The sequence below is a fragment of the Pogona vitticeps genome, chromosome 3 (assembly GCF_051106095.1).
Source record: "Pogona vitticeps strain Pit_001003342236 chromosome 3, PviZW2.1, whole genome shotgun sequence".
Lineage (NCBI taxonomy): Eukaryota > Metazoa > Chordata > Lepidosauria > Squamata > Agamidae > Pogona > Pogona vitticeps.
This window is the reverse complement of record NC_135785.1, coordinates 120,379,045-120,404,394: the sequence shown is the minus strand read 5'-3', so window position 1 is coordinate 120,404,394 and position 25,350 is coordinate 120,379,045. Positions and strand designations below refer to the sequence as shown.

Here is a 25,350-nt window from a genome sequence, read left to right as displayed (position 1 = left end):
AAAATATTCCATCCACCATAAATCTAGACTGTTCGCCGCCTTTGTAGACCTTCGAGGTGCCTTTGACTCCGTTAATAGATCTCTTTTATGGGACAAACTATCCCAATGGGGCATTGACCCTCGTCTACTTTTTCTGCTTAGGCGTCTCCATTCTTCAAACTCATGCCAGATCCACTTTCCAAACTCCAATATACTATCTGATAGGTTTCAAGTTAATAGGGGCGTCCGTCAAGGGTGCATATTAGCCCCCTTACTGTTTAACCTGTTCTTAGCAGATCTTCCCCCTTTCTTATCTAAAGCTGCCAACCCTTCCCCCTCTCTTAATGGTGCCCCTCTTTCAGTTCTCCTTTACGCAGACGATGCAGTCCTGCTTTCTCTTTCCAAAGCCGGCTTGCGTCTCCTTTTAGCCAAATTCCAAGACTACTGTTCCGTCAACGATCTTTGTATAAATTCCTCCAAAACAAAAATAGTTGTTTTTTCTAAATCCAGCCTTCTGTCCACTTGGACAGTTGGTACACATTCCTACCAGCAAGTGCCAACATTTAAATACCTTGGGCTCACTTTCCATCACAAACTAAACTGGATCCCACATAAAAAATTGGTTATCTCTACATCAACTACCCAACTCAATGCTATTTCAAAATTCCATTATCTTTCGGGCAACCAATTTGTTCCAGCAGCCCTGCATATTTTTCAGTGTAAACTTCTATCCCACCTTTTTTATGGGGTGCCCATCTGGATAGAGGCTGTAAATCATGACATTGATTCCATTGCTGCTGTTTTCCTCAGAAAGATCTTAGGTGTTCCCAATATGATCCGTCTCTCCACCATGGTACTCGAATTGGGAACCCACCTTCCATCTACTCTTGCCTGGGTCACCACCTTCAAATACTGGCTCCGCATTCATCTTCATTCTAACCCCAATTCTCTCCTTTTTGACCTTCTTAGCGATTCTTACACATCGAACTGGTTCCAACTGATCGATTCTAAACTTCTTTCCTTAGGACTGAACCTAGAATCCCTCTTCGATGTTGGATTACAACAGGCCCACTCCTTGATCAAGCACAAACTCTGGCAGCTTGAGTATGAGACACTTTCAGCCAATTTGAACCCCACCTGTTCTCCTCTTTTTTTCAGTCTTCCTCCTTCCCTAGGACGTCCTTCCAACTACTTCTCTTCACTGACTAATCCTGGTCAGAGAAGAGCTTTTATGCTAGCTCGCCTGAATATTTTCCCTTCGGCGGTCCATGTAGGCCGTTTCTCCAAGATTCCCCGTGTAAACAGGCTCTGTTTTTTCTGTCATACTCTGCCAGACTCCCTGGACCATATTTTATTTCACTGCCCGGCTCATTCCTCTCTGAGAAAGCTTTTCCTAGAACCGTGGCTTTCTTTTTTCCCCAACTCCTTAGCCTTTTTCCTGAGTGATTCTTGTCCTTTGATTACATCTGCCGTTGCAGGATATCTATTGGAAATTTCTATTTTAACCCACAACCTATGATATTACTTGCTGTTTTGAGTGTATTTCTCACTTTACTTTTCTCTTGATTATTGTTTGGTTTGTATCTACGTCTTGCTCCTGTCTGTTCATATGCCAATAAAGGTATCGAAATCGAATCGAAATCGAATCGCAAGGTTATGCTCAAAATCCTCCAAGGTAGGCTTCAGCAGTATGTGGACCGAGAACTCCCAGAAGTACAAGCTGGATTCCGAAGAGGCAGAGGCACTCGAGACCAAATTGCTAACTTGAGCTGGATTATGGAGAAAGCCAGAGAGTTCCAGAAAAATATCTACTTCTGCTTCATTGACTATGCAAAAGCCTTTGACTGTGTGGACCACAACAAACTATGGCAAGTTCTTGAAGAAATGGGAGTGCCTAACCACTTTATCTATCTACTGAGAAACCTGTATGTGGGACAGGAAGCAACAGTTAGAACTGGATATGGAACAACTGACTGGTTCAAAATTGGGAAAGGAGTATGACAAGGCTGTATATTGTCTCCCAGCTTATTCAACTTATATGCAGAATACATCATGCGGAAGGCTGGACTGGAGGAATCCCAAGCCGGAATTAAGATTGCCGGAAGAAATATCAACAACCTCCGATATGCAGATGATACCACTCTGATGGCAGAAAGTGAGGAGGAATTAAAGAACCTTGTAATGAGGGTGAAAGAGAGTGCAAAAAACGGTCTGAAACTCAACATCAAAAAAACTAAAATCATGGCCACTGGTCCCATCACCTCCTGGCAAATAGAAGGGGAAGATATGGAGGCAGTGACAGATTTTATTTTCCTGGGCTCCATGATCACTGCAGATGGAGACAGCAGCCACGAAATTAAAAGACGCCTTCTTCTTGGGAGGAAAGTGATGACAAATCTTGACAGCATCTTAAAAAGCAGAGACATCACCTTGCCAACAAAAGTCCGAATAGTCAAAGCTATGGTTTTTCCTGTCGTGATGTATGGAAGTGAGAGCTGGACCATAAAGAAAGAAAGCCACCGAAGAATTGATGCCTTTGAATTGTGGTGCTGGAGGAGACTCTTGAGAATCCCCTGGACTGCAAGGAGAACAAACCTATCCATTCTAAAGGAAATCAACCCTGAGTGCTCACTGGAAGGACAGATCCTGAAGCTGAGGCTCCAGTACTTTGGCCATCTAATGAGAAGAAAAGACTCCCTGGAAAAGACCCTGATGATGGGAAAGTGTGATGGCAAGAGGAGAAGGGGACGACCAAGGATGAGATGGCTGGACAGTGTCTGTGAAGCAACCAACATGAATTTGACACAACTCCGGGAGGCAGTAGAAGATAGGAGGGCCTGGCGTGCTCTGGTCCATGGGGTCACGAAGAGTCGGACACGACTAAACGAAACAAGTCTCATATAGGGTTGTTGCAGTCATCAAGTTGGAACTGACTTTTAGCAACCCTAAGAGGGTTTTCAAGGTAAAAAAGGTCTTTACGGAATGGCTTTACCAGCTCCACTCCCCCAGTTAATTCTATGGATGAGCAGGAATTTGAACCCAGGCCTCCTGGGTCCTCGTTTCTCACTCTGCCCACTATGCCACACTGGTTGGATAGCTCAGTGGTTTAGGTACCTGGCTGCAGAGCCAGAGATTGGGAATTCAATTCTTCACTGTACCTCCTGGGAGAAGAATCAGCCTATGTAGTCATGGGCAAACAACAAAGTCCCAGGGTATCCCCAGAAGAGAACAGTAAACCACTTCTGAGTATTCTCTACCTAGAAAACCTTGGATAGGGTTGACATAATTCAGAACTGACCTGACAGAATGCAGTTATGATACAGGGGTAGAGATGTACACAAACTGCTAGTTTGGTGGTTCATGCCATTTCATCCTTTGGACAAGTAAGTGTTAGATGGTACCCAGCCCTGCCTCCTCTGGTGGGCCCCCATTCAGAGGCAGCACCCCAGCTTTTCTGCCCTGCTTCCTCTGGGCGTTGTTTCTGAATGGGCGCTTGCCATATTTTTGGCCAATAAACAAACTGGCACAAACCACCGGACCAGAAGTTCGTGCCCATCTCTATACAAAGGTAGGAAACAAGGCACAATTTTCACTCTATAATCACTACAGTACATTGTCTATTTGTGTAAAGATCTCAGACTTTCAGAGGATGGAAGGCAGAGAGGTAGGACAGCAGCATCAATTGACAGTAATGGTTATAAAGGTTGTCAAGTCATGCATGACAGGTGAATTTAGTTGCTTTGGTCTACTTGGATCTTGCTGGTTGGGGCACAGTGATCTGTTCCAAGTACGTAGCTTCTGTAATTAAATAATGAAATATGTTTACAATTATAAAGTATAGTTGAATTCAGTGCTTGCTGTATGTATAAGCTACAAACCTACAGTCAACCCATTCCTTTTGGAAAAAAGGCAGTAAAATCCTAAAATCCATCTTTACTTTGAGGGATTAAGTTCTTTGTTGGACTTTCCCTTGAACTCCTCTATAAGAGTCCGTTAAAACGTTTTTGAAATTCTTAATTGTAGTAGAAGTAGCAACCTGTGGTCCCCTAACTGTTGCTAAACTACAGCTCCAATGGTTGCTCCTCATTATTAGCCATGCTGGCTGGGGTTGATTAGACTTTGAATTAACTGTAATTGAAGAATATACAGATTCCGGCCAATGATTTATAGAATCCAGACTTTTCTGTAAAGTATAAAATTAGTAGTTTCTTACTAGTCTACTCAGACAGAAAACATCATTAATCTGCAAGGGAAGAAGTTATGACGCAAAGCCTCAGTACTTACCTATGCTTTAAAAAAAAGTTTATTTCTTGGCAAACCAGTATCTTAATGTTCACTATAAAATACCAACTATTTTTCACATCACTCAACTTTCTATCATTTAATAAGAAATGAATTACTTAGGAGTCAAATTGTAAAAGAATCAATACCGTTTTGTATATTGTTAGGAATCAGTAATAACAAGCATAGTTTTAAGACTAGTTGTATTATTAAATATTTGAATATTATTTGATTATGTAATAAGAGAACAGATGCTGCTGTTGAACTGATAACAGCAGAAATTTCACTCACTCTAGTAGAGTATGTTGTGCATGTATGTCCTGTAGATTTTGGGTGGAATCCTAATGGTTTGCCAGGTTTTGTCTATATAACAAACCTGAATATCACAAACCCATAAAAAACGATTGTCAAAATAAGAGAATTGTATTTTAGGACACTAATGTTTATAAAAGCATAATCTTATAAAAAGAAGTCAAATATTCTCATTTTTAAAGAATGCCTATTTATGGTTTGACTGATACAGTGCTTCAGAACTCTAATATAACATATTTCCCAAAATTGAACAGTGTTATCGGAATTTAAGCAAATGTTGAATGGCTGCTGGAAACAACTCTTAGTTGTTTTAGTATCAGAAACAGGAGGTTAAAGGTAAGAAAAATAAACAGGAAAAAAAGATAACAGACATGGAAAACCAGAGAAACCCAATGAACAGAAGAATGAAAGGTAATATATAGGTGGATGCACACTTCCACCTTTGAAGTGCATTCAGATTTAGAAGGCAAGAGTGTCCTAGGATTTGTTCATCGTGTAACACAGACATCTAAAATGCAGAATTTGGCTCTGCAGGTTGGACAAGGCACACGGCTTGCAAGCCAGGTCTCCGGATGCTGCGGGTCCTGTTGACTGGCAAACCATTTGCCCATACAAGTAAGACACCACATAGGACGACAGTAGCATTGTTGGCATTCTCCTTCATTTGGTTCTTGACAGTTTTTCAAAAGCTTGATATTTGAGATAGTCTGCATACACCCAATGCACAGCTCCAGTTCCTGTAGGCAGACAAGAAGAAATATATGGCTCATCAGTTTTATTTGTAGAAAGCCATAAATGAAGTGGTACCTTATAGGACAGCAGGAGCAAAACACATACAGTGGTGCCTTGCTTAACGATTACCTTGTTAAACGACAAATCCGCTTTACTATGGGTTTTTTGCGATCGCTATTGCGATCACAAAACGATGTTCCTATGGGGGAAAATCGCATTACGATGATCGGTTCCCTGCTTCAAAACAGCTGATCGTCAGGTTTTCAAAATGGCCGCCGGCTGTTCAAAATGGCTCCCCGCTGTGTTCAGGACAGATTTTTTGCTGCACAGGCATCGGAAAATGGCCACCCTATGATCTTCATTGGATGCTGAGGTATTTCGCCCATTGGAACGCACTGAACCAGTTTTCAATGCATTTCAATGGGCTTTTTTATTTCGCTTGATGAGGATTTCACTCTACAGCGATTTCGCTGGAATGGATTATCCTTGTCAAGCAAGGCACCACTGTAGGCCACTTTCCAAAAAGCAGACTTAAGAATATAAAATAGTCAACTATTACTTTTCTCAAATGACTGTCACAGATATAAATAAATTCTTGTACCCACAACTGCCACTACAACACGAATAAGACAAGATACCATATTTTTGCAATGTACTGTAATGGACAAAGTAAATGGACAGAGTAATTAGACTAGGATCCAGGAGACCTGGATCCAAATTCCTGTTCAGCCACAGAAATTCACTAAGAGGTAGCAAAGGTAAACCACTTCTTGAGCATCTCACATACCACAAAACCTCTATTATAGACAGAAGCAACCTGATGCCACACAACATCAGCCCTCAACACACACACATATATTATCATTCCTTGTGGAAATCAGACCGCATTATATAACTGTTGAGAAAAAGGCCCAAGTCAATCACAGAAATTATCTTGAAATCAATGGAACTTCAGTTAGTTATAAGTTATAACTCAACTGTCTTACTGATTTTAATGTGAATTATATACAATATATATTATTTTTTATTTGAGGCAAAATAATGAATAAGTAGCAATCTGGCATCAGAGTTGCAAGACATATTGTGTTATTGACTGTGTCATTTCCAGAAAACTACATAGCATTTCACTCTTCTATTAATATACAGTAGTTTTAAAAGAGGTAGCTAGCTGTGTTAGTCTGTGCAAGTGTATCAGGCAAAATCCAAAGAAACAAAACAAGACAAGACAAAAATATGTGGCACCATAAAGATGTTTAAGGTGATATTTTAATGGGAGCTTTCATGGACAAGTAAGTCCACTTAGTCAGACATATGGAAACAAAATGAAATAATGGATGAAATGTCAGTTCCACAAGTAGAACATTCTAAATATTCATTAGCTGTAGGAGTCTTGGGTGTGTAATACATATCACATGCAGTATGTTATGGCCTATGTTTGGTATTGGGTTCCATTGTACACATTCCTACAGGAGACATGCCTGGTACAGTATCTGTTTTCTGTCTTAGTCTCTAAGGTGCCACCTGTTTTTGTTTTGTTTCTTTGTATTTTGCCTAATAATCAGTAGAACTAATATACAGTAAGACTCCCAATATGGACGGAATCATTTCAAATATGCAAGGACGTCAGACAAATGTGCATTTTACCTCCCTATATACAGAACATATTATGCAAAAAGCTAAATTAAATTCAGATGAAGGAATGAAAATTAATAGAAGAAATGTTAGTACTGTAATTTAAGAGATGTAGATGATACCTTATTACTGGCAGGAAATAGCAATGATTTAAAACAACTACTGATGAAGGTCAAAGAAGAAAGTATACATGAGGGTTACAGCTGAACATTAAGGAAAAAATAATGTCTAACATAACAATGCAGAAATAGAGATTATTTTAAAACTTCTATACTCAAAAGTTATCAATTCAAAAGGAGAACAAAACTTAGAAATCAGACGGAGATTGACACTTGCAAGAATGGTTGTGAATGAACTAGAAAAGATCCTAAATGGCAAAGGTGGCCAACTTCTATTAATCAAAGGACTTTATAACTCTTTCAAGAGTTCAACATATGACATACAGATGGCACCTTCATATAGAGACCTACCCAGATATTTGTCATCTTTAATTGTAATTTATATCAGATTCTTTTTGAGATACAGTATCGGTATATTCTCCATTCCCTTTTTAATGAAACATTTATCACTATTATTCTGTTCGCACCCCCTCCCTTTTAATATCTTTCCAGCTCTTTATTCCAGAATGAGTTTTTGTTGACTTGTATGCTTTAATTTTATCTTGTTCATTTACATATTAAGTACATTTTTAAAAAATAAGAAGTCTAGGGCTGTGTCATTGGAGACTAAGACTAAGATCATTTATACCAGCGGTTCTTAACCTTTTCTTTACCATGAACCCCCTTTAAATAAATTTTGTTGCCGTGGACCACCAAGGCTTAACTCAAAATTTAAAACCCTGAATATTTACTTAAAGTTTCTCATGAAGGGCCTCATCGACAAATATTCCTTGCTATAACAGCAACATTTTTAAGATGACCGGAAGAAGCTTCATTTTACTTTGAAGAGAACAGGATGCACCATCATCAACAGCATCAGTTCTTTTACATTTCAAATTCAGCTAGCAATCCATTCTGAGGCTCAACCAAAATGTATTGTTACAAAATTCACTGTGATAATATCAAAAAGTCACTTTACCAATCACCAAACAGTTTTATTAGCAGAAATTGAAGAAGAAACACAATCACGAAATCCAACCAAACACTCACTCCAACTCTTTCTTCCCGCAGTTTCTGACTGTCTGCACAGTAGCAAGATATGCCATGTGGTATTTCTCAGCTACTCAAGTGTTATTCACTTGGATGTTCTCATCATGTGCAGAAAAAGTTATTTGCTATCAAATAATTATTTTCATAACCAATTTTTACTTTTGTTTTTAATGGAAGTGGTAGTTCAGAAAAGCCAAGTTTTACGCAAAAAAGCAAGGGACATTACGATTTTGTTTTACATTTCCTTTTCTTTTTCTTTCTTTCTTTCTTTCTTTCTTTCTTTCTTTCTTTCTTTCTTTCTTTCTTTCTTTCTTTCTTTCTTTCTTTCTTTCTTTCTTTCTTTCTATTTTAACGGCAAAAGATTGTAACATTTTTTCAAGCCTTTGTGGACCCCCTATGAGGGCATTGCGGCCCCATGGGGGACCACGGACCACAAGATAAGAACCTATGATATATACTGTTGTACTCTTATGCTCAGATGTGAAAAATGGACAATAAATAAAGTTGATAGAAAAAAAATTCAACTGAAATGTGATGTTGGGGGAAAATTTTAGATAGCATGGATCACCAAAAACACAATAAGTTGGTGCTAAATCAAATCAAGCAGAAACATTTATTAGAAACAAAGTGATTAAACTAAATTGTTATAGTATGAATATACAATAGACAGATCTTCAATATCTTGAATTCAGAGTGGAAGCATATTAGCAGCCAGTGCAATTATTCCAGGACTGGAGTTAGGTAGGTTCTGAAATGTGTTCCTGCTAGCAGTCTAGCTGCTGCATATTACACTAACTCCAGCATTGGTGTTGTCTTCAAGGGCAGCCCTACATGAATTGCATTACAATAGTTTAACCAGGAAGAAACACACATATTTCCACAAGGCTCTCCAGTCACTATTTCTGATGTACCTTAGATGGCTGTGGTATTCAACAGGGCTCTAGCTACTCTGAGAGTCACTGAAAATAACAGACTTCTATCAGTGTTATTTCAAGAAATATAACCTATGTAAGTTTTGAGCAAACATGTTGTGTGAGAGAGATAGAGAAAGAGGAGAAAATGGAAAATCTGTCTATACTTTTAAAGGTTTCTTTAACAATTAAAATAAAAGTATTCAATCATATTTTTAAACGAACAAAATGGTGGGTGAAATAACTCTATACATGGACATCACCAGACAGCTAATATAGAATCAAATAGGCTATATAATTGGAAGCAGTAGATAAAGAAGCTGTATTCTCTTCACCAAATAAGACCAGGAGCAGATTATGGCACTAACCATGATATGATAATACCAAAAAACTGAGTAAAGAAGGACATAAAAAGAACCACACTATCAAAACATAGTTTAAATAACATTTCTGATGAATTAAAAGTCTGTATAAAGAAATTTGTATTGCTGAACTCAACTGATCATGAACCAGAAGAACTGAAGAATGAAACCAGAGAAAAATGCAAAAGGCTATTCCTGTAGTCAAAAGAAAAGAAAAGTTTAGATGGATGACTGATTAAACTCATAAAAGGGTTATGGACAGGTGAGTAGTAAAAAAGAAGAGACAGAAAGGGAGTCAGAATTCTATATGGAACTTTTAGTAAATGTCACATGAAGACAAAGAGAACAATTATAATAATCAGGGCAAAGAAACAGAAGAGAACAACAAAGAGGAAAAAACAAGATGTATCTTTGATAAAATGCAAGACATACAAGAGAAATTTAAACCTACATTAGGTTTAAAATTTGATTTTTTTTTAGTTTAAATAAACAAAAACTCCAATTTTTAAAATTTAAATCAATTTGATTTAAATCAAATCCACTTGGATTGTAAATATATGCTTTTCTTCCCAAAATCTCTGGATTACGCCAGAGATTTTGGGAAGAAAATCATCTCTGCTTTATACATCACAGCAGTCTTTGACTGTACAGGCCTTGAGAAGCTGTGGATTATCCTAAAAGAAATGAGTGTGCCTCCATACTTGATTGTCCTCACATATAACATATATTTGTACTCTGGACAAGAAATTCCTGTTGAACAGGGAGAAACAGAATAGAAGATATAAAATATAAAGGTATATTTTATGTCCCAACTGATCAATCTGTATACAACCTATATGATACAGAAAAATAGATTAGATTCTGAAGAAGCAGGAGTTAAAACTGGTGGAAGAAATACCAATATCTAAGATATGGAGACGATGTCATAGTATTAGCTGAATGTAGCAATGACATGAAACAACTTCTGATAAAAGTGTAAGAAGAAAGAGCCAAAGCAGATCAAGAGACAAAGGATTTACTTTTTAAAAGGCTGAATGCTGGGAACAAGAGAAGATTTGAATTAGACTTTGCGACTTGTGATAGTTTATATTTAATGAAGCCTGGATATTTGCAAACCAATATGGTATAGGAAACAGAATCAGACTATGACTCAGGACTCAAATCTTCACTGAGACACAGAAACTCACTGGGGGTGTAGAACTGGTAAAATATCTCACTTACTTAAATTACTCCTTAAATATCTCACTTACCTTGAAAACTCTACTGGGGTCGCTATAAGTCAGTTCCAACTTAATAGTACTGTACATAAAAAACTGTAGGCTAAGTAATAAATACAGTGACTTTGTTCCCCATGCTGATACTGACCAAGTCATCTGTCAACATTTATTTTTCAAAAGCAACTAGTATCTTTTGCTACAGTAACATGAAAATATTACTTAATAATGCCTTGTCTTTAAAAAGTCATACCTGATTGCTTGGAACTGAATATGTCTCATTCATTTCTACTAGGGAGGTAAAGGTTTCCAGGAACAAGTCACTGAGAGTCTGATGAATTACCACATTAGCAACATTGCGAATAGGAGCATGGAGCTTCTCACGCAGCTCTCCATATTCTGATGAATTCAACCTACAAAAAGACAGAATCCCGTATCAGCTATTTGTAAAAATTGGTGGTTTTGGGATCAACTTACTTGATCCCAAAACCTGAACCTATATGAACTTGGACAGCCCCTGGCTGGTACCTTAACAGGTACAAAGGACAGTTCCTGGACCTATATATTTGGAATTTCAGATTTTTAAAAAAAATTCATTGTTTTTATTCGCTGCTTTATTTTGCTTCAGGTTTTAGTTGCTGTTGTTCTAATCATTAACTTATTTTTTCTCAGTTTTGTTTCTAATATCCAAAATTATGCTAGTGATGTACACATATATACACTAAATCATCTATCTAACTCATTGTGATGAATTGTTACCAACTAATGAGGCACTAGCCTGTTCTGCCTTATAACACAGCTGAGAGGCTCATTTGTTAGCAGCAATTTGAGACAATAAATTACATTATATAACTTATACACACATAAATCATTAGCAGAATCCTAATAATTATTTTATTTGTCTATTACTGTACATCCAGTCTAGTGGTGAACTGACACCACTTGAATGCAATTCTTTCTTTTTCTTGCTATTGACAATGATTCCCAAATGTAGATCTTATTTAGCTAGAACAAATTGTATTACTAAGGTTCCACCTCTAGAATGTTTGTTCTACCCATAGAATATTTAAGCTAGTTTGCTATAAAATATAGCTCTTACAGCTCTATACTACAGTAACAAAATCCCATTCTCCTTGGTATTAAGCGTTAACATTCAATAAACTGAAAATTATCTTGTTTTACCGTATATCAAAAGATTTCACATTAGGATTAACACTGGCAACGTGGATTGTGAGGAACTGTGCAGGCACATTTGAATCCGGCAAGAGTTCATGTTGTCTGGAGTCTACCACTGTTAGATAGATGTCCTGCTGTTGGGCAATATGTAAACTGTATGTAGTCACTTTCATAACCCAAGTGTCTGTAACAATAACACGTGCTCCTGGGGCCCCAGTAGCAAACTTGTCAATTCTTCTGAATTCTGTGTTGATAGAAGAAGCCACTGCCCTCCAGCCTGACTGTGGGAGAGCATACTGAGAAATCGTCTTGACAAGGGGATGGTTACTCCAACCATTTAATGACCAGTAATATGTTAGGATACCAACAATTGTTGGAACAAGAACAGCCAACAAGAAGAAGCCTTTCCAACCATCCGGAGCCCGGTAAACACTGCAAAGTTGTTTCTCGGGTGCTGCAAAGCACATGCCAACATAATAGCCTGCAAGAGATAGGAAAATTATTTCAGAAGACAAAACAAACATGATGCGTAAATACATCGCTTAGACTTTTATCCAGCTGGTGACTCGAACTTAAAGGTATAGACAGATTATAGTGGTGCCTCGCTAGACAGTTACCCTGCATGACAGTTTTTTCGCTAGACATTGACTGTTTGCGATCGCTATAGTGATTCGCAAAGCAGTGATTCCTATGGGGGAATTTCGCTGGACAATGTTTGGTCCCTGCTTCGCAAACCAATTTTCGCTAGACAACAATTTTGACAGCTCCCTCCACACTTGCAAAACGGGTGTTTTCGGGACCTAAGCTTCGCAAGAGAGCTATTTAAACAGCTGATCGGCGGTTCGCAAAGCAGCTTTCCTATGGTTGATCTTCGCTAGACAACAACAATTCTTCCCCATCGGAACGCATTAAACAGGTTTCAATGCATTCCAATGGGGAAATTCTTTTCGCTAGATGATGATTTCGCTAAACAGTGATTTCAGTGGAATGGATTATCATCGTCTAGCGAGGCACCACCGTACATGTCACCAAAATGGTAGCAGACATCCTTTGCTTATGTGCAACCATGCACCTTTGTTCTTTTGCACGACTGTCATTACTGTGGCTTCTCTACTTCGCAAGCCCAGTCGGGGTGGGACTACACAGCCGACTTCCCTGCATGAACATAAAGTCATCACTTTCTTTCCCTGACCGAGACTTCCATGTTCTACACCAAGAGAGATGCGGTGATGGTGGCGGAGGAAGGGGTAGGGAATATGACTTGCAGAATTCCTCTTCGTTAAAAACGGCAACTCTGGCAACAATATAGAAACTTTCCCCCCTCCCCCCCCTCACGCAACCCTTCTTCCGCCTGTCCGGTCTTTGTCCCCCCCCCCCCGGGCCAAATATCCCAGAGCAGCCCCTTTCCCTCCCAGACTTGCCCCCACCTCCCCCCTTCCCTCCCTCCGGGCTCCCTCTGTCCGGGTTCACCCACCCAGCGGGAGGAGGGAGTGGGCCAGGAGGGTGCTGGTGCCCCGCCGCAGATGGTACTGGACGAAGGCCGCGTCCTCGCTGCCCAGCCAGCCGCTCAGCAGGTTCTGCACCGTCAGCCCGGCCGAATGGAACTCATTGGGGGGAAAGACGAAGCACACGGCCAGCACCACGTAGGCCAGCGTGAAGGTGGCGGCGGGGCTGTCCATGGGTCGGCCCCCGGGGGACGACGGGCTCCGCCGACCGGACCAGGCGCTTCACTCGGGCAGGCGCTTGGCTTATTTTTTGGCCAAGCCTCGGAGGCTCTGACCCGGCCGGGATGTCCCGCGCTGCATCTTGGGAATTGTAGTCCAAAGCCCCTGGGGGGGGAATCTTCGCGACCCGCCCGCCCGCTCGGGTTCTCAGCCCCCACATGGGCTCGAGGACCAGGGGTGGGGCGCCGGCCAACCGCCTCGGCGCGGTGGTCTTCCGGCAGAAAGCGAAGCCCGAAGACGGTTGGCTTTGCTCCAATAGGCGAAAGTGGACCCCCCCCCCCCAGAACGGACGTAGTACAGGGACCGACTCCTCTGCGCCAAGGTTGCTGTTTCTCTCTGCCCTGGGAGGACAGGTAGACGAGAATGGCCCCCTGCCTTTGACGGGAGATTTGACGGGCGAAAAGTCAGGAGCTATAAAGTTCTTCTCTCAGAAAGCCAACTTTGTCCATTCGCTCACTTACTCCAGTTCAAAGGAAGCGGGAAGAGATTCAAGCCGACCCATTGCAGGGCTGGGCTCCACGGAGCTCAACCTGAGACTTACTCCTCCGTAAACAAGTTTAGAACTCGACTAAAAAAAAAGCCAACCCCCCGCTGCAGGTATATCCGCTCAGCAGTAGTTTACATTTCCTTGTACCCTACTTAAAACGAGGGTGTGGGGAAATGAACTACAACTCCCAAGGTACAGCTGGCACGCGCATGCGTGATCCACCGCGTGGGCTGCCCCTTGTCGCTTTAGAACCATGTGATCTCTGATGTCATTGACCGCTCTGTCTCTATTGGTGGAAGCGAGTTAACGTTGAAATTTGAAAAAGGTAGAACTCGGGAGGTTTGCTGTACTAACAGAAAGGCGCCTGGCGCTTCCTTGGCGGTGAAGCAGGTAAGGGGAGGTCGACAGGCGGGATAAGAGGAGAGGAGGAGCTGGCCCATAGTCGGCCTAGGGAGGGCCGAGGCCTTTGCCGTCTCACCCACGGCGCCGAGAGTCGCGGTGGGTTACCTGGCCGTTTTCCTCTGTCGTGTGAAGAAGCCATTCCGCTTCATCCAGGCGTCCAGCGATAGCAGTGGGATGCTGTTCCTTCACCCTGTGCTCCCCGAAGTGGACTTTGGGTCACAAACTGTGGCGGGGGGGGGGAAATAGAATGTATTGCTCTCTCCTTGGTTGCAAAGGGGTGGGTAGGTGGGGTAACGAGAAACGGAACGCCCGGTGTCGACGGCGTTGTGCGAATAGTGAAGTGAGGAAAAATGCAAATGGCCGGCATTGTACACGTTTGGAAAAATCTTTCAGATCTTACCATGACCAAGGAACTCCCCCGGGTGAAATTGAGCCACTGACTTTCTCAGTCTGATCTACTTCACAGGGGTATTCTGAGGAGGAGGTGGAAGGAAATGTTATGTACACATCACCCTGACCTTAAGAAAGGTGTGAATATAACAAAAATAATGTATAATAAGGAGTTGAATTAGAACAACTCTTATCTCCACTAAGGAAGGAAGCTGAAAAAGGCTACCCCAGTGTATGGCGCTGTAGGTGGAGATTCGCACATTTCAGTGTGTTGCTCCTTCAGTCAAGAGAATATGAGGGAAACCAATTCCAGGCACACATCATAAGGACCTTTCCTTGCCCGTTTGGATGGGAGAGGCCGTTTTTGGCTATTGCCTGTTTCCTTGTACTGAAAAAAGAGCAGTATTTTTAGTAGAATCAGCTAAAACGGGGCAAAACTGCAGGTTTTTGAATTCTGAGGCAGAAAGGTGATACAAATAGGTGAAAATTTGTGCTAAGTGCTTGTTAGCCACACCATTTCTACTTTTTCAGTTAGTGTAGTATAATCCGGGGAGTGAAGGCAGAAGGGGAAAGCAATTAAAAACTTGGATATTTCAGCAGGCCTTCCCATCACATAACTCATGACCTCTTTCTTTCCCCCTTACTGTTCTATGTTTTGTGTTTGTGCATCGTAATTCAGTGTTGTTGTGATTTAGAACTGTTTATTTACATTTTTACTGTATTATTTTAAGATTGTTAGCCGCCTAGAGTGGTCCTCGCTTGACCAGATAGGCAGGATATAAATAAAATAAATAAATAAAAGCAGCCAATGTGCCCTTTGCAGTATTCTGAATAAACGAGCTACATATTTCCTCTGTTGCTATTTATAAACCCCTGAAAATTATTTTTCCAGAGGTTATTCCAGATCCTGGCCTTAGAGTATGTGTAGTTCCTTACCAGCAAAAACATTTTATCTGTAGATGCTTTTCTTGAATATATTTGAGAGTATTAAACTGTACATCTCATCAAGAGTCTAATCATCTTGCAGCACCTGTGGACCAAGCTTTCATGAAATATCACATATCTGCTCCTTAGGTCTTGTTGCCTCCCATGTGCTACAGAGGGTCTGAGAGGTGACAAATTTAATTGCTCCTTGACTACTTTTATTCAGCATAAGCACAGCTCTTTGGAGGAAATAAAGCTTCCTCAAATGTTGCCACTTACAAATGTTGGTTACCTTTTTAAACCTTAGGTACGTGGATAGACAATCCTTACTACATGGGACAAGCCAGTATTTTCTCTATGTTGCAGAAGAGGAAGTGACTGAGATGCTGTTTGATCAGGGCAACTAACGAAAATTTGCTGTGATGAGATTGGTTTGGAAACTTCCAGGCTTACACTTCAGTTTTTAAACCATTGACTGAAATTCTGTTGCTTAGTACTGTATAGTGTATCGCAATTAGAATAGACCCATTGAATCAGTGGGAATTTGGTGAGTCAACTTGTGTGTAACTTCATTTATTTCAGTGGACCTGCTCTATTTGCGGCTTACTATACTAAGCCACAAGATTTTAGCCATTATTTTAGTGAGCTTGTCTTTGAATAAAATTACATAGAGCTTGTTGTCTTCTCTGCCTTCCATGGGAGGAAACAGAAATACGAGAGAGGAAAAAAATGGTAGCATTTTATTTGGCTTACTTACTTTAATCACGTATTTCTTTGATATGAAAAACCCTAACTTTTCTAGCTCAGTGGTTTAGATTGCTGGCTGAGGTGGCCACTGGCCGGGCTGGTGCTGGGGGTGCTGAGAGAGAAAGAGGTTGGGAGTTCAATTCCCTTCTGTGCCTCTTTGACAGGGGTTGGGCTTGATAAAGTCCCTTCTGTTACATACAGCACTGATGTTACCTATCTGTCATGGGTTTGGAGGGAAAGTTCCATCCTATGGGGAGTGGAAGGCGGGACATCAGGAGGAGGGGCTGTACTGTATATAAATGTGAAGCCTGTGTGGTGAAGGAGATGCTAGGAAGGAGACAAAGCAGCAGCTGGGAAGAAGAAGCTGGTGTGGGAGTCTGTGTGTCAGACAGGGTACTACTGTGTGTCAGTACCAACCTGATAGGTTCAGGTGTCTGTTGGTTAGCCAGAACTGATAGGTTCAGGGTCTGTGCTTCAAGTTAAGTGTTCTGTGTGAACCAAACTGTATGCATGTATGAATGAGATTAAGCCACGTTACTATATATTATTCACCTGAGCATTTTATTTTCCCTGTGTGTTGTTTTAAATAAACCTTGTTCTTTTATTTGTTGAAAATCCATCCCTGGTCTGTGTGACTTATTATAGGGAATGGTTGGTGGCAGCTTAGTTAACGTGTGGCAGATCCCAGTAGGTCTGGGTTTGTCACATTGATTGGTGTCCAGCGTGTGGGATACGACTGGTCCAGTTGTCCAGTGGTCCAGCAAAGCCTTGGCAAGTGTGCCCAGAGCAAGGGGGGTCTAGTCAGGGACAATCTGAGAGCACGTAGGTAATCTTCTAGGTGTACCTCACGGGGGGGTGCACTAGTAGAAGAACGTGTAACCTCAGATTGGGGACTAGATTAGGGAGCTCTGAGGCAGCCTGTTTTGGCGGGAAAAAAAAGCTGAGGCAAAACTGTGAAATAGCAGTGAGCTAGCTTGTCTGCTGAGAGGCCCAGCAGAGGGGGGTAGACTCTAGCTCGCAACTGTTGCAAGTAGTGCTGAAGGACAGCAGCAATCTATAGGGAAAGCTGGGTCTGAGGCAAAAGAAAAAAAAAGTGGTCGTTTTATTTTGAGGCTTGACTTTTTAAAGCAGCCTGTTCTGAGGGGGGATTATGCCCTTGACTCGAAGCCAGATGGCAGAAATGGGTGAAGTGAAAGACCCCCAGGTTGACCAAGGTTCTGAGGATGAATTTGGCTCAGTGCAAGGTGACAGCACAGGAGAACAAAACCCAGAACTCAGGAAAATACTCCTAGCCCAACAGCATGAACTGAGGATGAGGCAATTTGAAGTGGAGGAGAGGGAAAGAGAGAAACAAAGGCAATTTGAATTAGAGAGAGAGAGAATGGAAAAGGAGGAAAGGTTAGAGAGAGAGAAAATTGCTCTGGAAAAAGAAAGGATGGCGTTTGAATTAAGAAAATTGGAAATGATGAACCAGAACAATAATAACAATAGGGATTCTGAGGGAGGCCAATTGTCTAAAGCTGACCTGAAGAAATTCCCTGTGTACCACAAGGGAGATTGTCCTGAGGTGTTCTTTTCCTTAGTGGAAAGAGCGTTTGTGGACTTCTCAGTGAGGGAAACTGAGAAGATGACCATCATGCGATCTTTAATCAGTGGTAGCCTGGCTGAGGTCTATGCCGAGATGCCTGAGGAACTGATGAAAGATTTTGCAGAGTTTAAAAAACTGGTGTTTGCAAGACATGGGATAAATGCGGAACAGCTGAGACAAAGATTTAGGTCAATCACCAAGAAGCCAGAGCAGACTTTTACCCAAGTGGGGGCTCAATTGGTGAGGCTGCTTGAGAAATGGCTATCTCAGGAGGGGACAGAGACCTTTCAACAGCTTAAAGATTTGATAGCGCTGGAACAGTTCTATTCAGTCCTGCATGGGGAATTGAAATTCCAGGTGAGGGAAAGGAAACCAAAATCTGTGGTAGAAGCAGCCGAGATCGCAGATTTTATTTCGCAAATAAGAAAGCCCTTGGGTGAGGGGAAATCTGTAGGTAAACCCAAAGAAACCTACAGCAAGTACTCTCAGGGACCAGGGAAAAGCCAGCAAGGGGGAGGGGCCCATGGTGAAGGGAAGCCCTCAGACATGAAACCAAGACCTCAGATTTTGGAGGGAAAACCAAAACAAGATGAGAGAGACTCAAAATACACCAGAAAATGTTATTTCTGTCAGGGAAAGGGCCATCTAATCTCAGAGTGTGAGAAATTAAAGCAGCTAAAAGGAATTGTGCCTCAGGAGTCGAGTGGAACCAAGCCAAAAGCTGTGTTCTGTGTCCAGAAAGAGCAAGGCTCATTGTCACTTAGGGAGCCTGTTGCCATGGCGACTCAATCTGGAACAGCTACATCTGCTGATCAGGCTAAGGAAAATGGTCCTCTTGTGGAGGTCAAGCGATGCTTGCTCGTGAGAACAGATTCTCAATTGTTTGAGACAGCAGGGGTGGACGTAGGAATACTTGGCCGTCAGTATAGGGGGCTGCGGGACACTTGTTCCCAGGTGACCCTGTGCCATCCAGATATTATTCCTAGGGAGTATGTAATCCCAAATGAGAGCATGAAGGTGGCAGGGATTGGAGGGCAGATAATCTCACTGCCAGTCGCGGAGGTACCTGTCAACTTTCAAGGCTGGAGGGGAGTTTGGCGGCTAGCGATTTCATCGACTCTGCCAGCAGCCGTGCTCGTGGGAAATGACCTGGCTGAACATGTGAAACGGGTGCTAGTGATTACACGTTCACAAGCCACCACGGGGACAGTTCAGGGGGGTAATGATGAGCCAGAGACGGAAGCAGAGGGGAGTTCAGAAGCTGTGGTGGAAACCTTAACCACAGACAGCAGATTTGGACAAGAGCAAAAGGCAGACGCCACTCTCCAAAAGTGTTTTGAACAGGTGACTGACGCCCAGCTAACACCTGAAACCCCAGTGAGATTTCTAGAGAAAAAGGGGATTTTGTATAGAGAGACCCTGAGGAATATCTCAAAAGGGGGAGATGGGATCAGAAGTCAGCTGGTGGTACCTGAAAAGTATCGCCCCATGATCTTACAAAGGGGGCACTCTGACATGTTTGCTGCACACTTAGGGGTGAACAAAACACAGCAGAGAATCACACAGAATTTCTACTGGCCTGACATAGGGAAGCAGATCAGGGAGTTCTGTAAACAATGTGATGTGTGTCAAAGGCAGGGGAATAGCCGCGACAGGACCAAAGCAAAGTTGTGCCCTTTGCCTGTGATTGACACTCCATTCAAATGCATAGGGGTGGATATTGTGGGACCTTTGCCCAAGGCCACAAAGAGGGGGAACAGGTTCATTCTCACCATTGTGGACCATGCCACAAGGTACCCTGAAGCCATACCCTTGACTAACATTGAAACTAACACAGTGGCAGATGCCTTGGTGGGGTATATGTCCAGGATGGGATTTGCCTCAGAAATAATCACAGATTTGGGCGCATCGTTCACATCAAAGCTCATGAAACGCTTATGGCAAATCTGTGGAATTAAGCACAAGGAAACTACTGCCTATCACCCTGAAAGTAATGGGTTAACTGAGAAGTTCAATGGGACTCTAATGCGCATGATTAGGGCTTACTTGGCAGAGAATCCAAACAATTGGGACCAGAAGCTGCAATCCCTTTTGTTTGCTTATCGATCAGTGCCACAAGCCAGTACCGGGTTCAGTCCATTTGAACTTTTATTTGGGAGAAGGGTGAAAGGGCCCCTTGATTTGATCAAACAAAATTGGGAGCAGATCACCCAGGATGACCCACAAGACGTTGTGACATACATAGACACCTTGATGAATGACCTAAAGAGAAATCTAGAGCTGGCAGCAGAAAACCTGCAAGCTCAGAAGGTCAGACAGAAAACATGGTATGACCACAAAGCTAGAGAGAGGCACTTTGACCCAGGGGAGGAAGTGCTTTGGCTTAGGCCCTGCAGAGAGAACAAACTGCAGCTCAAATGGGCAGGACCATATAGGGTCATTTCCAAGATGTCAGACCTGAACTACCTAATAGAGCAGGAGGAGAACCAAGCAAGGAGGGTGGTTCATGTGAATGCCCTAAAACCCTACTACAGAGGGGAACAGAGGGTTTTATTCGCTATAGAAGCAGCTGAGAGTGAGGAAGCTGAATTACCCTTCTGGGAGGGTAGAGGGGAAGTAAAATACAACCCAGAGGAGGTAAAGATCAGTCCTGCACTCACCCAAGACCAGCAGCAAGAACTAAAAATGCTGCTTAGTAAATATCAACAGGTGTTTTCCAACAAGCCGGGGATAGTGAAGGGAGTGATGCATCGGATCCACACAGGGGATGCACCCCCGCAAGCAGTATCCCCATACCGAGTAACGGGACCCTATAGGGACAAGGTGCGGAAGGAGCTGGACGAGATGCTTAGGGAGAACATAATCGTCCCCTCTTCTAGTCCTTGGTCCTCTCCGATAGTCCTTGTGGACAAGCCTGATGGGAGCATTAGGTTTTGTGTCGATTACAGGAAATTAAACCGTGTAACCACTCCTGATGCCTACCCAATGCCCAGGCTAGACAACCTGATTGAAACCATAGGGGGTTGTCGGTTCATCTCATCATTGGACCTGGTAAAGGGATATTGGCAATTAAGAATTGATCCCAGGGATCAAGAAAAGACTGCCTTTTGCAGCCCTTTTGGTCTCTATGAGTTTCGAGTCCTGAGCTTTGGTCTCAGAAATGCACCAGCCACATTCCAAAGGCTGATGGACCAGACCTTGGCAGGGCTCAGTGACTTTACAGTGGCCTACATTGACGACATAGGGATCTTCAGTAATACCTGGGAAGATCACCTGATACACCTGGAGTTAGTGCTGCAGAGGTTAAGTGCAGCAGGGCTAACAGTAAAGGCCAGCAAGTGTCAGCTGGGTAGCCCAGAAATAAAATACTTGGGTCACATGGTAGGGGGAGGAGTGATAAAACCCCTGGAGGCCAAAATAGAAGCTGTTCGTGATTGGCCCAGACCCAACACCAAGAAAAAAGTCAAATCATTTCTTGGGTTGGTGGGCTACTACAGAAAGTTCATCCCGAGGTTTAGCGAGATTGCGGCTCCGCTGACCGATCTGACGAGGAAGAAGGCTGATGACCGCATCCCGTGGACCAGCGACTGTGAGGAGGCGTTCCAGAGGTTGAAGCAGGCGCTCATCAACTATCCAGTGCTGCGGGCTCCAGACTTCGACCGGGAGTTCATCATCTACACCGATGCGTCTAACAGCGGGGTAGGAGCAGTTCTGTGCCAGGAGGATGAGAATGGTGACCAGCATCCAGTGTCCTACCTGAGTAGGAAACTTCAAAAAGGTGAGAGACATTTGGCAACCGTGGAGAAGGAGTGTTTGGCCATAGTCTACGCGATCCAGAAGGCCAAGCCTTACATCTGGGGAAGACATTTTGTTCTATGCACTGACCATTCACCACTGCAATGGTTAAAGACAATGAAAACCCACAATAGTAAACTTATGAGGTGGGCTTTAAACCTACAGGACTATGACTTTGAAGTGAAGGTGGTCAGAGGGTCAGTGAACTGTGTTGCTGACGCCTTGTCAAGAAGACCTGAAGAATGAAGACGGCGAAAGAAACATGGACTATGTATATATATTGATGACAAAAAGTTAAATGTACCTGTTTTTTGAACTTGGTTTGTATGAATAAAGGTAAATTGATGTAATGTATATGGTAAATGTTTAAATGCCTAATTACTATGGTTAACTTAGAATGTAAGTATAAGTAAGTATGATATGGTATGTATAACTGTTGTTGTGTGTTTTATCCAGGTTGTTTTTTGGGAAAAAGCACCTTAGCTTTCCCCCTACAAAACAACTTATAAAGAGGGGAGGTGTTACATACAGCACTGATGTTACCTATCTGTCATGGGTTTGGAGGGAAAGTTCCATCCTATGGGGAGTGGAAGGCGGGACATCAGGAGGAGGGGCTGTACTGTATATAAATGTGAAGCCTGTGTGGTGAAGGAGATGCTAGGAAGGAGACAAAGCAGCAGCTGGGAAGAAGAAGCTGGTGTGGGAGTCTGTGTGTCAGACAGGGTACTACTGTGTGTCAGTACCAACCTGATAGGTTCAGGTGTCTGTTGGTTAGCCAGAACTGATAGGTTCAGGGTCTGTGCTTCAAGTTAAGTGTTCTGTGTGAACCAAACTGTATGCATGTATGAATGAGATTAAGCCACGTTACTATATATTATTCACCTGAGCATTTTATTTTCCCTGTGTGTTGTTTTAAATAAACCTTGTTCTTTTATTTGTTGAAAATCCATCCCTGGTCTGTGTGACTTATTATAGGGAATGGTTGGTGGCAGCTTAGTTAACGTGTGGCAGATCCCAGTAGGTCTGGGTTTGTCACACCTTCCAGCTCTGCAGTTTTAAGAATATCATTGTTCTTTTTCAGTGCAGATAAAACATTCCTCCCCCTTCCTCTACCATAAACATATCCAAAATTAATGCAGTCTAGGAGAGCTAGAGGCGGTGGTGGCAGCTGCTGTTAGAGGCACTCTTCGAGGAAGGGCCGGGAGTGAGCTCTGCTTTCAGGCATCACTCGGGGGAAAGGCCAGCAGCACGCCTTGCTTACCGGCTCTCCCCCAAGATAGCACCTCTTGCACCCTCCATCCGGAACTGCAGCCTGCCAGCCGGCAGACAGGTGGGCTGGCTGGCAGGCTGCAGTTCCGGATGGAGGGTGCAAGAGGCACTGTCTTGGGAGAGAGCCGGTGAAAGAGACGAGGCTTTTTTTTACTCTTGACAGCAGAGGACACATGGGTGCTTTGGCGGGCAGGCAAGGCGGGGGGGCCACAAACTATTGTCTGGCATGCCTCAAATGGCCCCCGGGCCACATGTTTGAGACCCCTGCCATAAAGCAAGAGTATAGAATCTGCTACATTTCAGTGTTAAATTACAGCTTGGGTCAATAGGATCAAACAACATCTGCTGTAAAGACATACTGCCTACCAAGTAGACTCTTTACGTACTGGCTTTCATTTCTAGAATGAATCTGCAGACCTGGAACAGAGAAAATATGACAGATGACATATCTTCTGAAAGCTGTGCAATTCTCTTCACATCTCCAGAGGCCACGGGCAGGCCTTCCATTCTTCGCCCATCACAGAAAGAAAATGTGCCACCAAAAGGAATAGTAAAGCCTATGAAGGTATGCCAATCATAGAGTGTGTATACATATGTGTGTGCATATAGGTCTGTATATTGTGTGTACATTTCAAGAGATACACTGTTATGTTTGTGTCAGCAAATATGTAACAATGTTTCAAGAGATATGCTGACACTGAGCAGTAGATTAAAGATTCTTCACAGTGAAAAACTGTGTTGTCTGTATTACAGTGGTTACACTGTAGGCATGGGATTGAACAAATCACAGAACTGTCAAAGGGGCACACAACCGAAGCATTTGGATACTTAGCAGCACCCTGCTAATGGAAAACAGCTGGATATTGTCCTGTCATGTGACATACCACTTATTATCCACCTCCCCTCCATAGGTTTTTCCCTTCTATCACTGTTCATCTCACTTTGCAGTAATGTTCCTTTACAGTATTGAGGATATGAAATAAGGCATCTTTTATGGCACCCAGAATAAGTAATTCCCTGCCCTGAGAGATTTAACTGATTCCCACTTTGCTAATTTGTCTGTCATAGTTTTAACATGTATCCTTTTAGTTTATCTAGAGTTGTAAAAATATTTCTTATTTTACTTATTGGTTCAAGACATAAATTATACTCTGTGTGAATGAATGAATTTATTTTGGCTCAGTGAGTCTATAACAAGCTTTCTCTCCCCAGGTAACTTTTCAAACTCCTATGCGGGATCCCCAGACTCGTAAAATCCTGAGTCCAGATATAAGAATGAGGATGGAAGAGAACTGTGGAGATAATTCAGAGGATCTTGTCTTGCCCACACATGATGTGTGAGTAAAATAGTCTGACAGGATTAAAGAGACTGTAAGATGGTGACTAATTTTCCAAAAAGCATTGAGGCTGTCTTGCAGCTGTCTTTTCAGGAACAGATGGCTTGCTCTCTTGGAAGATTATAGTTGGAATTTAGACAGGTTATCCCTCCAAAGTTACAAGCAGTAACCATTCCACCTCAGAATGAGTGCCACGATACTGTAGCCTCTCTCTGACCTAAGGTCTGTAAAGGATGGTTGTATTAGCCCACAACATTTTAGACAACTACAGTGGTGCCTCGCATAATCCATTCCAGAAAAATGGCCTTAAGTGAAAACATCATAAAGCGGAAAAAAACGCATTGAAACCCCTTCAATGCATTCCAATGGGGTCAAAACTCACTGTCCAGCGAAGATCCTCCATAGGGCAGCCATTTTCGCTGCCTGTCTTGCGAGGAGTCCGTCCCAGAAAACAGCGGGGAGCCATTTTGTTTACCCGGTGGCCATTTTGAAACCGCCAATCAGCTGTTTTGAAACTGTCGTTTTGCGAAGAATCGGTTCCCGAAGCAGGGAACCGATTGTTGCAAAGCGAAAAAAACCCATTTAGACCATCGTTTTGCTATCACAATTGCGATTGCAAAAAGATTCTCGTAATGCAGTTTTGTCATAATGCGGGGCAATTGTAAAACGAGGCACCACTGTACACTGTTTTTTGTCATCCTAGGCACCAACAGGCAGTATTGTTTTAATACTTACAGTTGGTTCTCTCTGTTGGCAGAAGCAAAAACTGCCCTTTTTAGCCTGGTTGTAGCTGAAATTCCTTTCTCAGATGCCATTGATACTTATTGTTATAAAGTGATTTGACTTCCACCCTGTGTAGAGTAGGGAGGTTTTCAGCATGAGAACCATATTTAGTTTTAGAGAAGTTCTTGGGAGCCCATATTTGAGTCATCAGCAAGGC

The 25,350-nt window shown here is 42.5% G+C and overlaps 2 protein-coding genes across 4 annotated transcripts in view; one reads left to right on the top strand and one right to left on the bottom strand.

Annotated features, from left to right (window-relative positions):
- Positions 1 to 4,264: 4,264 nt before the first annotated feature.
- Positions 4,265 to 14,058, bottom strand: TMEM129 (transmembrane protein 129, E3 ubiquitin ligase). Its single transcript, XM_020805897.3, has 4 exons — positions 13,222 to 14,058; positions 11,754 to 12,228; positions 10,825 to 10,984; positions 4,265 to 5,309 (listed from the first exon to the last, which is right to left on the bottom strand). The coding sequence occupies exons 1-4, from the start codon at positions 13,424 to 13,426 to the stop codon at positions 5,061 to 5,063; spliced, it is 1,089 nt and encodes a 362-aa protein (XP_020661556.3). The 5' UTR covers positions 13,427 to 14,058; the 3' UTR covers positions 4,265 to 5,060.
- A 172-nt stretch (positions 14,059 to 14,230) lies between these two features.
- The window catches only part of TACC3 (transforming acidic coiled-coil containing protein 3), a 36,401-nt gene continuing 25,281 nt past the window's right edge, over positions 14,231 to 25,350 (top strand). For all 3 annotated transcript variants that reach the window (XM_078390662.1, XM_078390661.1, XM_078390660.1), the window contains exons 1-3: positions 14,231 to 14,348; positions 23,476 to 23,638; positions 24,286 to 24,410. In XM_078390662.1, coding sequence (XP_078246788.1) covers positions 23,477 to 23,638; positions 24,286 to 24,410 — 287 coding nt within the window. In that variant the 5' untranslated portion in view covers positions 14,231 to 14,348; position 23,476. The remainder of the gene's footprint in view (positions 14,349 to 23,475; positions 23,639 to 24,285; positions 24,411 to 25,350) is intronic.